The sequence below is a fragment of the Babylonia areolata genome, chromosome 2 (genome assembly GCF_041734735.1).
Source record: "Babylonia areolata isolate BAREFJ2019XMU chromosome 2, ASM4173473v1, whole genome shotgun sequence".
Taxonomy (NCBI): Eukaryota; Metazoa; Mollusca; class Gastropoda; order Neogastropoda; family Buccinidae; genus Babylonia; species Babylonia areolata.
In genome coordinates this window covers 13,128,226-13,141,697 of record NC_134877.1, presented here as the reverse complement: position 1 = coordinate 13,141,697, position 13,472 = coordinate 13,128,226, and the positions used below count along the sequence as shown (strand labels likewise).

Sequence of the window (13,472 nt, the reverse complement as noted above, 5' to 3'; positions counted from 1 at the left end):
GAATATCGGACCTGCCAATAGCTATGTTTTGAGCAGAATTTTCTAGATTGGAATGCATTTTGTAACGCTGATACATTTAGTACACGTACGTTGATTTTATCATTGATCACATTTAGATGCACAGATCAAATATATATTGCACACTTGCCCTATCGCATACACATGCAGTCAGCAACCCTATCTTGTCCGTTGAACCATGGGTACATTTGGATGACACTTTTCTTCCACCAAAGCCTTTACAACACTGCACATATTTGAAACAAAAACCAGCATAGCATTTGACATCAATGCTTTTTTTGGGTCTTTTTTTTTTTTCAATTCTGAAGTACCATTAGCTGAATGCAGCAGTACATACATTTCACGGCTGCAGTGAAGTATGAATTATTGGGATCTCAGAGCTGTCGCCATGCCAAAGATAAATCTGCATTTTGTGCATGAAGTATGTTTTCAAATATGTGTTAGGCCTCGTCTCATTTGGATGTTTGTACATTTTACTATTGACATGGTCTTCATTCTCACATGGCTACATTTTCATATTGCATGTCACATGTTGACATTGTGTCTTGTGTGAAAACAATACTGGTGTGCCACTATTAAGTGATGTTTGCTACTGATAGTTTGTCCAAAATGTTAGACAAGTCTAAACTACTTTATGTTCAGTTTAGGAAAGTCCAGTTTGGAGTATCATGTTATGGAATGAAGGAATGAATGTGAAAGTTGTATTTCTCTGCTGATCAGGTCTGTTTTCATTGTTGGTTTGCTGCCTTTTACTGGTCTATTTATTTTTTTAACATTTCACTCTATGAAGAATCGGGTTCACCAGATTCCTTCAACCATCGATTGTGTGCCTGTGCCTGGGTCTCTGCAAATGGTTTTCTTAGATATTCTGCAGTGTTGTCAGTCCATCTCTTTTTGTATAGTCCTCCGTCAACCCCTATGCCCCAGTTTCCTGGGGAAATCTTGATATGATCCTTTGTGGTCAGCTGGACTACAAGCAAAAGTAATAATAATAATAATAGCAAGGCCCTGGGATTTTGGTATGTGGCCATACTAGCGTTTACCGTAAAATTTGGTCTATTGAGCGCACTGGTATATAAGCCGCACTCACTAAATTTTGGAAAAAATTGAACTTTATACATACATAAGCCGCACTGGTTTATAAGCCACACTTATTTCCGGTACGGGAACACATACTGATACTACAGAAAAGCTGTCGATACTGTAGGTTATGAAATAAACACAAGCAGAAACAACACAAAGAAAAGAAGCGAAAATACAGCTAGTGCCACAAAAAAATAATAAACACAACGAAAATAAGATCCATAATTTTGGGATAGTCGCATTTAATCAACGTCATCCTGCTCACTGAATCCACCAAAATCTTCGTCTTAAGTGTCCGAGTTGAAGAGAACCAGCACAGCTTCCTCCGCCATCTTGTCACTAACTTAGCCTCGCTTTCACTTCATGCACATGAAGGTGGAGGTCGCTGCTGGTTCGTTACTTGCACTGTCGTCTGCTAGGTCGATCCAATTTGAAGGCTGCATCATAGGGATAACGTCGCATTTTCGGCATGATGAGGGTGTACGCTTGAGCAGAGTAGAACTGATGCTGATCTGAAGGCTTTAATGTGTGGGGATTTGATTAATAAAATGTGAACAGTTAGCACACTATCCTGAAGCTCATCCAAAAATTCATGGACAGAAATCATGATTTTGGTGAGTTGAAGGGCAGCTAAGAATAGACGAGAACATGACACTCACGGGATCGTTAAAATCCGCAAATAAGCCGCAGAGGTTGAAGCTGGGGTAAAAAGTTGCGGCTTATAGACTGAACTTTACGGTACTTCTCTTAACTGATGTCAGTAGGTCTTTTGTTTCATTGTGCCACTTACTGGTTTGCCGTACTGAATAAGGAGACTGAGGATGGCCTAAGGGTACATGTTTAACAAATTTTCAAATTCAAGACTTGGGGAGTGCATCAGTTTTGTAAAGGTGAATATTTTCACAAGGCAGCTGTTTGGACAATCTCAGTTGGTGTTCCTGCTCCCATAGGCCAGTTACAGTCAACATTAATTTGCTTGTGGATGCCATGTTTGGTATTTCAGTGTTTCCATGTCTGCTAAATTTACAAAATTCTGGGATCTTTATAAAGAAGTCACAAACAATAGCAAGTTATAACATCAGGTTATGACTGAGTGAACCCCCACCATACACCACCGTGCTTCAACCTGTTAACCCAACTAATGTGGGAAAAACTCAATTATTAAGTTGAACCAACTCTTCTCAAATGGCATCTCAAAAGTCTCTGTGTCCATGATATTTTGGCTTTTTTCTGGCAAGTAAAGGTATTCAGAAGCAGACAATAAAATCAGTCATTGGGCTTAATGGCTGGCTGGTTTATTTTTTACCAGAGCTTGGTGAATGATCAGAAGAAAGCTGATTTAACACTGAAAACCATTGCTCACACAAGCAGCAGTGCTGAACTTAACTAGATATCAAGTTACGTTTCATAGTGGAAACGCGGCTCAGATGTGAATGCTTAAATGAACCAGAGTCTGTTCAGCTTTCACTGGAATTATTTGCGCACACCAGCGCAAATTTTCATTTCTCTCTCTCTCTCTCTTTGAGATAAGCTTCGAAGCACTGAAAATATATTTCTTCATAATAAAAAGTTCAGCAAAGTGCAGACGGGAGATGGAATATATATAAGTGGGTTGGGTTTTCAGACAGTCAAGACCACAGAACAGATGACAAAAAGTCTAGACTGTGCCAAGCCTGGTTTGTGACTTTTTACTTCCATCCAAGAATATCTGAGTTCTCATAGTTTTAAGAGAAATTCCTAGGAAATAATATGGCAGCCAAAAGACTGAAGTGGAAGCATCTGAGACTCCACTGTTTCTGGTTTTATAGCCAGAGGAGGAGACAGTGGAGAGATGAAAATATGATTTTGAGCTGTAGCACCATTGCAGTCTGCTCAGCAGACCTGGACAAAGGGGAGCGAGTCTTTGAAAGTTTAAGCCCTGGGGAAAATAAAGTTACAGAAAAGATGTCACAGCATTTTGGTGTGAGTAATTGGAAAAATCGATAGCATATCATGTACATATTTGTAAGGAAGATTCAAGATCATAGTTAATGACTATATATCCACATTCATCTTGGCTGTACAATTTTTTATTATTTATTTATCATTATAATTTTTTTTTTTATAGATAGAAATTATGTAATAAAGTACATCAGAATAGATGCTATTCAAGGACAGAAACTGTTAAATTTGACGAGTATTTTGAGAGTGTATTAACAACAGACCAGCAGCATAGATTTCATATCTTGCATATAGAAATTGTCTAAACCCTTTTTATAGTTTACAGCAGTTATGCTATAGCACACTTAGGCAGCTAACAGATCAGATCTTTGGTATACAAGAAGTTGGCAGTTTCAAAAAGGTTGAACATTCACACTGGCAGTGGGGGGAGTTTGAAGACACCTAGTATCTTCTAATAACTTTTTTTTTCAATTTTTATTGGCTCAAGTGGGTCACACATGCATCTGTCCAATGTTTCAGTTTTCTTTGTGTATGTCCATGGTAAATTTAAGAAATTAATTTTTCTCAGCAGAAACTTGACAGTACTAAATTTTGGGTCAAAACATACAGTAAGAAAATCTTACTACTCCGTGAATCATGGGTTGTAAGTCTTGTAATATTTCCAGATGTGAATGCTTTGTTTCATATTTTGTTAAGCCTCCTGAGCCATATATCTTTGGCTCATTCCTGGTTTGTGTCTGAACATTTGGTTGTGGTTTTAAGACATAATGCTGTTGCAGTTCTTCTCTGCAGAAAGAGAATAAATGGAAACAAAAATTCTGGACAGAACACACACAGAAATTAGTTGTGTCTTTGAAATGTTAATTTTTTTTTTTTTTTTTTTTTTTTAATAGAGTAATGAATTAACTAGAATGAACATACTGAAAATTCAAGTCAACAGCACTTCTTGATCAACCATCTTTTCTGAAAAGTCTGTGGCTGTGGTAATCATTCTGCATATGTAAGGCCTAGCTACTGATGTTCTGAAGTACATATATTAGTGGGAAAGTCATGGAAAATAACGCATTGGTTTAAAAGCTCGACAGACATACACCTAGATGTTTGGATACTAGCACTGGTAGCCACCCAAATCCTCTTAAACCTCCCCAGTTTCGGTTTTGTTCTTGTGTAGTTTTAAATCTACAGGAATCACACGTGAGCCAGGAAGGCTTGACCTGTGTTTTTTTCCTACAGATAACCTGCAGAAAATTTTTAATCTGTATACTGAAAACAAGATACGAGTTTTTTTTGTGTGTTTGAAGTAGATGTTTTTTTTTGTTTTCTTTTTTTTGCTTTAAACCTTGTGTAGAATCTGTGATGGTCGTTTTTGAGATTGTAGTTTATTATGAGAGTCCTGTCAGCCACACGTTTTATAATTATCAACATTATGCCTTTGGGCATTTTTCAGGGCAGTGTGATACCTGTGGAGCAATCTTTGGCTGCTCGCATTCATACTCCCGTCTCCGATGTTAACACCAATGAGCAGACAGCTGTATCTACAGTTCCAGTGGTCCCAATGCAAACTCCAACCACGAAAGCGGGGAATATTGTAACAAATTACAAGAAACCGTACGCTATGAGTACACGTCGATCCTTCAATACCCCTACCATTCTTGTGAAACACGGACATAAAGTTCAGAGAGTTATGGTCTCCAGCTCAACACCACCCACACTGTACAATGGACAGATTTTGAATCCCAGTGACAGTGGAGATGACAGCCATGTTAGATACACAACAGTGACTGCACAACCGGCTAACTAGAAATTGATAAAGTATATTTTGAGTGAATGTCATGGAGAAATTTTACATTCCTGACTGCAAGTTTCCCATTGTTCTCTCAAATATATTCAGTGTGCTCTGCAGAACATTTTAAAATGGTTGAATAATCCTTTCTAAATTGGGCATTTTGCACATGATTTATATGACAGAAGTTCATTACCTCTGTTCAAGATTCAGGTTACACATATTACGAAAAGTCCTTGCAATATTCTGATTATATAAGCAAACATTATCAAGTGCCTTTTAAATCTCGGAAATTGTGTTCAAATTATTGAACCTATAAATTTCATACTGTTGGAACGTATGGATTTTGTCCACAATTTGGATACGCCATGTACACATGAGATGATAATGTGTGTCCTAGACCAGATCTTGAATCTTGGGGGAGGAGAGGGGGGGGTCTCTATTTTGGTGTGCTGTTTTGAGGAAATAAAATTAACTTTCGTTTTCAAACATTATGAAGACTTTGAAAGTGATTGTGAGTAGATTTGCATTCATCAGAAAGTTACTTGCCACAGAACAGGATAAGGTTTGCGTAAATATTCGAGAGACGGAAGAAAAAAAACAACAACTTTGGGACTGTATAGTAAAAGCAAAGCACATTTGGGACTGTATAGTAAATGCAAAGCACAAAAAAAGGATCAAAATAATATTTAACTAGCAGGCTTTTAGTTTTGTAGCTCACGTGTGTAAACAAAAGTGAGTCTCTGTAATAACCTGGTTTTTTTGTTTGTGTGGGTGTTTGTGGTAAACTTCAAAACTCCGTATTTTCTGCATGTTGCATGTGGTAAGCAAATTCCTTCCCAATAATACTGCAATACAACACAAACATGTACCTGAAGTATGAAAATCATCACGTGTTAGTACCAATGTCGAAATTGAGTGGGGCAGCACAAAATCACAAGACGGAATGATAGTTTACATGAACAATCTGCAGTAAGTTACAGGAGGCTGCTGAATTTTATCCATAGAATGTTTTGTGTGTAGACCTCAACACTTGATGTATAATTTTTCATGATTGATATAAATAAATAACTCCACTCGCCTTAAAATGCAAGGGTTTGTCGCGATAAAACATGTAATGTCTTTCCTCAAGTTCTTTGGCCACCATCTACCAGCATGTCAATTTATCTGATTTGACAAGTGTTTGTGGGTAACATTTCTAAGCCAAAAAGCTTAAGTATGAAAAAAAATGGGTCTTACCATGCACATAATCAGAAATGTTACGTTGATCAATGTTGACAACTTCAAGGAAATGGTTGCATCTAACTTCCAGTTCTGCATTTCTTTCTTTTGCTTTCCGTAATCTGTTAATTTATTTTCTGCCTGTCTGACCCATTCATTTATATTTTTCAGTGGAAAACTATATATTTTTCTTTTCTGGACTTAATAATTGGGTATTCTTACAATGCTGTGTTCTTGCATTTATGGTATACGAGTTGCCCACTGATCTTTTTTGTTTTGTTGTATATGTCAACGTGTTACATATATAATTGTGTTTCTATTCAGATTAATTGGGAATTTGTTATAATCTAGTGAAAAATTGATGGAATAATTGTTGGGAGGCGTGTATAGGGGTTTTCTGTGCTTCAGTATTTACTGCTGCCTAATTTCCTATTCCAGTTTTGTTGTTATTAAAAGAGTTTGTGTTTTCACTAGCATGTTGTTAACTTATGTTTAGAACCTTTTAACTAAAGATAATGTTGCATTGAAGCATTCGAAGTTTGATAGATCAAGTATTAGCTTGTCCTGTAGCCAGTTATGATAACAAAACAATTTTATGGTGCACTTCTCCAGTGCAGTTTGAGCTTAATGCACTTCACAACAGTCATAGTAGTAATAGTAAAAGGAACAAGGTAAAATGAATCCATACAGATTAGCATGCTATGTTGGCATACATAAACACACATCATACAAGCAGTAATAAACCATGGAAAGTTCACACATTTCCTTACATCCTCACCACCCGCCTAAACAGACCAGCTTTCACAAAGGCGCATGCTCTGAGCTTGCATATGGACTTCTTTCCCTGCATTTGTATGTGCATACATCTGTCTGTGCATGTTTTGTTCTTATGCCATCAGATTACATTCACAGAGATGTGGCAGCTATGCAGAAAGTCGTTAATGCGCTTTTCAATTTCATTAAAAAGGAGGAAAAAAAATCAGTCAGTTGGGTGAGACTGCGTATTGGGGGAGAAGAAGGGAGATGGGGTGAGCTACTTGCATGTCATATGTTTGACAAACAAAATAGGAGAGAAAAAAACGCCACAATAATGAAAGGCCTGTCCTGCATCTCTTCTGTGGTGTGTCTTATGCCAAACATTAATCATAGCTTAGATCTGGGAATAAGATATGTTATCCTTTTTATCTAATAGTGAGATTCTTACAACAAATGCACTTTGATGAATATATATTTGTATACATTCCCCCCCAGCCCCTCGCCCGCCATACCCCCTGGAACACGCACAAAGGCATACCTGTAACAAGTTTCACTCAAGTTCAGGAGTGGCCTCATGTGAAAATAAGTTTTTCACACCTGATCATGATCAAATGAATGTAGTTCTCTATTGCATGACATTCAATCCTTGGGCATAACTGAAAGAGTTGGTGCGTGTGTACCTATATGCATAGTCTGAGCCGAAGAAATGGAAGGGGTTAGGTGATTTCAAGATAATTGCCAAATCGTTGAGTGTTAAGATCAGTGGGCCCCATCCCTTCCTCCCATCTCTCTCTCTGCCTTCTCACACTGGCACCACACACATGTGCATGTGCACACACACACACGCATGTACACAAACACGCTATCACCTGGCAGTCTTAACATCTGTCTCAATCGGGTCTTCTCTTCATCTCCCTACCCCCCACAACATTCATTTTGCTGTATATACCTAATTCCGAAGTACTGTGTGTTACTCAAAAGAAAATAGACAAGCATCATAAAGATTACCCAATCAATTCTGTTAAACATCTATGTTACTTGAAATGGATGGTCATCATCACAAGAGTACTGTGTGTTACTCGACGAAAATAGACCAGCATCATCAAGATTACCCAATCAGTTCTGTTAAACATCAATGTTACTTGAAATGGATGGTCATCATCACAGGAGTACACTGATAATGAAGCCCACAGACTTTCCATAGCACACAAAAACCTAATATGGTGAGAAAGTTTGCACACTGCACGGCTTGCTTTTTTGACATCTGTGTGGCTCACATAGAGATAGAACCATGCACATGCAGACACTGTTCTAAAATCAGTGCAGGCATTTTTGTTTGTAACCATATCTAAAGCCGCCTGTTGAAGAGGTCACAAGTTCAACATGCTTCTATTCATGTCTGCTGACAGTTCCTTCTAAGACTTTTAATGTGGACACAGGAAAGCAAATGTAAGCTGGGAGCTGGTTTTTTTATTTTTATTTTTTTTAGAGAAAGCTTTGAACAGAATGCAGAAAAGCCCCTTCACAAAATTGAGAAAAGCCCCTTCAAAAAATCCATTGATAGCAGCACTGAAGCAATGAAAACGTTGCCATTGGTGGTGAGCACTTTGCTGGAGCACAGTACTGGTTACAGTGTGACAATTGCAGCATGCACACATTAAAAGTTAAAAAAAAAAAAAAAAAAAAAATGTTGAAAGCAGCACTAATGCAAATGAAAAGATGTTGCCATCGGTGGTGAGCACCTTGCTAGGTCACAGTACTGGTTGTGCGACATTGCAGTATGGACACATTAAAGTTGTTCCAAAATGATTATATGTATATAGCTTGAGCTCAGTGCTACCAACAGAAATCACAAAGCAGCAGCTGCTAACATTGCGGTTTCTCTTCAACACGCACCCCATGAGTTCCTTCCCACTGTCTACCTTCAGAATCTACAATGTGTATACACTCTATTTTCCCACCTCTACTTGCTTAATTGCCTGTGACATGATGCACAAAATCCAGTGGGCACAAGTTGTCACAAACTTGAATAACAAACATTCAACAGCTCCAATAATTTAAAAAAAAAAAAAAAAAAAAATTATCAGTGACAATACAGAAATTGAACGGGTCCTGTCACTGTACTATTAAAACTCCATGGCAAACGCAGGGGACTTGTAAGTAAATTAATGAAATGCTTATGTGAAACAGTTTAATAAAAATGAGGGGTTCAATGCGAAGTGGAACTTTCCTAGTTTGCAAAAGGCACAAAAAGTGCCCACCATATCAACAAACACCTACGTTAAAATAAGCATTTTAGTCAAACTCTGCAATGGTAACAGGTATACAGCAAGAACCACAGCATCATGTCTTCCATTCGTCGTTCTTCCAGATCACTTTTTTCTTTTTCTTTTTTTTTCTTTTTTTTGGTAGGTGTACTGACACTGCTGGAAGAACAACGAATTTGTAAACATGTATATATGTTGCAATACAGGTAATCTTTTGAATTTGGACTTAGCTTGTTTGTATATGTATAATGTACATGCCTTCTGTTATCCACTCAGCTGAAGGAGAGGAAAAAACCGCACTAGTTTTCCAATGAATGAATACCTGTTAATGAGATGCAAAGTCTTCACTTGGCTGACTTCCCTTGTCAAGAAAGAAGTGCAGTTATATCCTCTTAATGATTTCAATCAAATGCATGCATATTGTCAACAACCGTTCCAGGAAAGCCGTATTTCAGATGTTTTGGCTGTGGATTGTGTTGGTACTTTATTTTTTTTTATTTTTTTAACATGTGGACAACAAAAATTATGTACTTCGAAAACAACTCAGTTATGTTCGGCCCCAGTTGAAAGAACCAAAGTTAAAAGAAAGGGTGCTTAGCTTCATATTGAGACTGAGAAAAAGTTGTATGCAGTGACATACCTGCACAGCACATTTGAGAGAATGCTGTTTGAATTTGTTCTTGATTTGAATTTTTATATATATACATAATCAGCTTCTGATAGTTCAGGGTTTATGACTGCCCATTGAAGTTTAAATATTTCTCATATAGATAAATACAATAGTTTCACCATGCTTACAGACCTCAGTAGGGGTCATTCAATAAAGATCAATGGTCAAATCCATCCAAGGTTGTGAATAATTCGTCCAAACATCCAAAACATAATTGTGCTTGTGATAACATCTGAACAACTAAAGATTCAAGGATTGGTGAAATGTTTTGGAGGATCAAGAATGCATTTTCTTAAAATTGAGTTTTTGAAACGTTTCCAAGGAACAGGAACAATTTCTTGGCAACATTCATCCATGGTAAATACAAAAAAATATCCTTGGCATTTGCTAAACCACTAAACTTCAAAAAGTTATTATATCTGAGAATTGTGCTTGTAAATCAGTAGATGTGGATTTTATTGAATGAAAAAAACAATATTCAGTTATGTGATTTATAAAATCAAAATCAGAGAGGCTTTTTCAATAATGTTACATGAAATTCTGTATCCACTGTAAGATCAAAACCACAGCTGAATCTCAAAACCACAGCAGAATCTATTAAGACGAGCTAACACGTCATGCATGGGGGGTGCTCTTTGATACTTTTTATGACAGAGGCAGACAAATCATTGTCAAGGCAAATAAGTCCACCAAACCAAGCCATCAATATTTGGTGGTTTGACTGAAAATCTTTTGTGCTTTCACAATACACATATCTGTACCTAGTTCTGTGAAACTTGATCAATTACCAGAGCAACCCGTTTTTGTGCCCACAAAGTGGGTGGGTGAACTGTGGCAAGGGGAACATGGGTGATCAGATTGCTGTCCTGTTGCAGAGCCAGATCAGGGCAAGAGAAGAGAGGACAGGTGTAGTGGGACAACCTTGCTACACGCTGTGTCTCATTGTTTGCATTCAATGGTCTGATCCACACAGGGGGCATGGGATGGAGAGGTCCATCTCCAGGAAGCAGGTCTATTAATACTGAGCGACTGGAGTCCCAGCGGGCATTGGCCAAGAGCAAGCCATGGACATACACACCATCTGCAGGCCTTTCCGTAGCCACAAATCCCAAAGGCATGACCTGAAGAAAAAAAACATGGCTCAAGTTAATACACATCGGGAACCGAGTGTTGTGAGTCTTGTTTTACAGACTTAATCATGGTCACAACAGATGTAATCAGGACTTCTTTCTTTGCCTTTTTTTTCCCGTCTTTAAAGAATCCAAGCCTTTCCTGTGACTCCAATTTTTTTGGCTCATGTATGTAAATAACCGCCCTAATTTGCCCTTGTGTCAATGTCTGTGTGTGGCAAACTGTTACAATACTATGTCAGCACTAAATTTGGATTAAAAATATGGCCTTTTATTCATTGACTTGAGATGTGCACAATTTTTGTTATAAGTGGTTGCTGGATTAGCACACATCATGTTGCTGTTTTAACATGACATCGTTTTTTGGTCCACAGTTTAAAAAAAAAAAAAAAAAAAAGTGACAGAGCACACAGAATGACACAAATTTAACCACTGACAAGTTAATGGCGTATCAATATATAAAGAGTTACTGAATTAACTAGACATGCAAGTTAACAACACATTAAGGGAATGTTCAGCAAGTGATGGTTTCTAGCACTATGAAAAATGACAAAATCATGCAAAAGACTGGTTATGAACATAAAAGTTGTTTGATATTGATTAAATGTGGATGCTAAGATTTTATAGCTGTTTGTCAAAAATGGGGTCGGCACAATGTCTCAATACACTTTGGGGCATGGAGGATTTAAACAAAAAAACACATAAAAATGCAACTTATCATGAATGTTAAAACAAAGGTCAGCATTCCTTCAACAGTTTGAAAATGTCTTCAGCAACATTGCAAATTTTAATTAATGTAACATATCAGATTCAGTGAATTAACAAAGTCATAACAGAACTTGTTCGCATGCAGAAAATGGTATACGATATTATAATTGACTAAAGACAGAAATATTACATCAAAGTACTAAATGTATGTTTTATAAACTGTCAAAGGAACACGAAACTGAAAAATACAGTTGCCTGCTGCAAACATAATCACATTTAAATGCAATAATCAGTTTCAGTACTTGTATCTGGATTGATGAAAGGAATTCCAAGAGAATACCATCTGTCGGTGATTGTTTTTTTTTCATGGAGCATGTGCTTTTCTGATATTTGTACAAGAATATTATATAATGAATGTGGCTGTGTACAAAGGAACTACTAGTAGCCTAATGGTAAAGTCCCCTTTCATTTGACTTTGAGTGACAGTCATTCAGATGAGATTAAAAGAGTCATGTGTGCAGCATACACTTCTCACAATTAAAAGATTCCATTTCAACAAAACAACTGTTCCTCCGACCTCCTCTCACATTAGCTGTGGTAGACAAAAGACCTCCAGCCTTAAACTTACTTGCAAGTAATGTTTAACTTGCTCACATAACATGATCACTAACTCGGTCACTTAGAGTCAGTATATCTGACTTACCTCAAATGTCAACATGATGTCTGCTACATCTTTAAAGGCCTGCTTTGCATGGGTTTGAACCACCGCTGGAAAAAGGCGGTCTGGTCGTAGGAAAGCGGGGAGCCATAATGTGGGTGGGCGACTAGAACAGCACTCCTGCACATAGTGCACATGGTCCTCAAGGGAGTTGAGCCACTGAAAAATACTACTGCAAGGTGTGAATGTTTCAGAAAGCCATCCTCCTGGTGTCTTGTCACAACACAAGGATTCCAACATGGCACGAAGATGTGAGGTCAAAGCTATCTCGCCCCGAACTCCTCGATGCAGCAGGGTCAGGTCTTCTTGGATCTGAAACAAAATACTTTGTTGTCAACAGGTCTGAAGTAACTTAAGTGCCCAACATTATTTTGACATGTGCTTCCTATTTGTTAGGTGGTTTAGTGTTGCAGAGGGTAATTAACAAAAAATTATAGGTGGTTAACTACTGCAAGAAAGTTTGTGAACTCATACTTTCCTGAAAGGAAAATGAATAGACTCTCAGATTCTGATAGAAGTTCATTTAACACTGATTGTTCTTTATTTGCAACTCCTGCATGTGCTCTGTCCACTCCATGTTCACTTTCAGACAGTATCAAAAAATAAATGATAATTTCATCATCTGAATACAGTGCATTGTATTTGGAATAATCATGCAAATTTTTAAGGAGATATCTTTGTATTTGAGGAAGTAATGCATGTTTTTTTTGCCCATTGTTGGAACACCCCCCCACCCCCACCCCCCCAAGTCTATCCTCTGCACACAGAAATGACAAAATTGTCAAAATGTTCGGCAGGCAACACGTTAAGTAATAAACAATAAAAACATTACATTCCATGCACACCTCATAAAGCTAGTTTTTTTTTGTTTAAAAAAGATAAGAATACATCTAAGATGTGCACACATGATCATACACGGATTTATTAGTTTGAGCTTGGGGTTGAGGGAGGAGGATGTTAAGACCAGATATGGTACATCCTGTATAGATTTAAACAATGGAATCCACGCCATTCTAAGATATTGACATAGAATAACTTATATCCAAGCATGATACTTTTCTGCCGTTAGGCGGAAAATCGCCGTGGTTCATTACAAATCGGCCGTTCAAAATATCGATCTGCCGCCAGTGAAGATGATTCCGCCGCACGAAACTTTGATTTCCGCGGAGCGACACAT

The 13,472-nt window shown here is 37.7% G+C and overlaps 2 protein-coding genes across 7 annotated transcripts in view; one reads left to right on the top strand and one right to left on the bottom strand.

Annotated features, from left to right (window-relative positions):
* The window catches only part of LOC143297934 (protein boule-like), a 118,422-nt gene extending 111,394 nt beyond the window's left edge, over positions 1-7,028 (top strand). For both annotated transcript variants that reach the window (XM_076610543.1, XM_076610551.1), the window contains exon 12: positions 4,490-7,028. In XM_076610543.1, coding sequence (XP_076466658.1) covers positions 4,490-4,843 — 354 coding nt within the window. In that variant the 3' untranslated portion in view covers positions 4,844-7,028. The remainder of the gene's footprint in view (positions 1-4,489) is intronic.
* A 1,458-nt stretch (positions 7,029-8,486) lies between these two features.
* The window catches only part of LOC143297916 (dynein heavy chain domain-containing protein 1-like), a 186,789-nt gene continuing 181,803 nt past the window's right edge, over positions 8,487-13,472 (bottom strand). For all 5 annotated transcript variants that reach the window (XM_076610490.1, XM_076610509.1, XM_076610526.1 and 2 more), the window contains 2 exons: positions 12,281-12,607; positions 8,487-10,860 (listed from right to left, as the gene is read on the bottom strand). In XM_076610490.1, the coding sequence (XP_076466605.1) occupies positions 10,501-10,860; positions 12,281-12,607 (687 nt within the window). In that variant the 3' untranslated portion in view covers positions 8,487-10,500. The remainder of the gene's footprint in view (positions 10,861-12,280; positions 12,608-13,472) is intronic.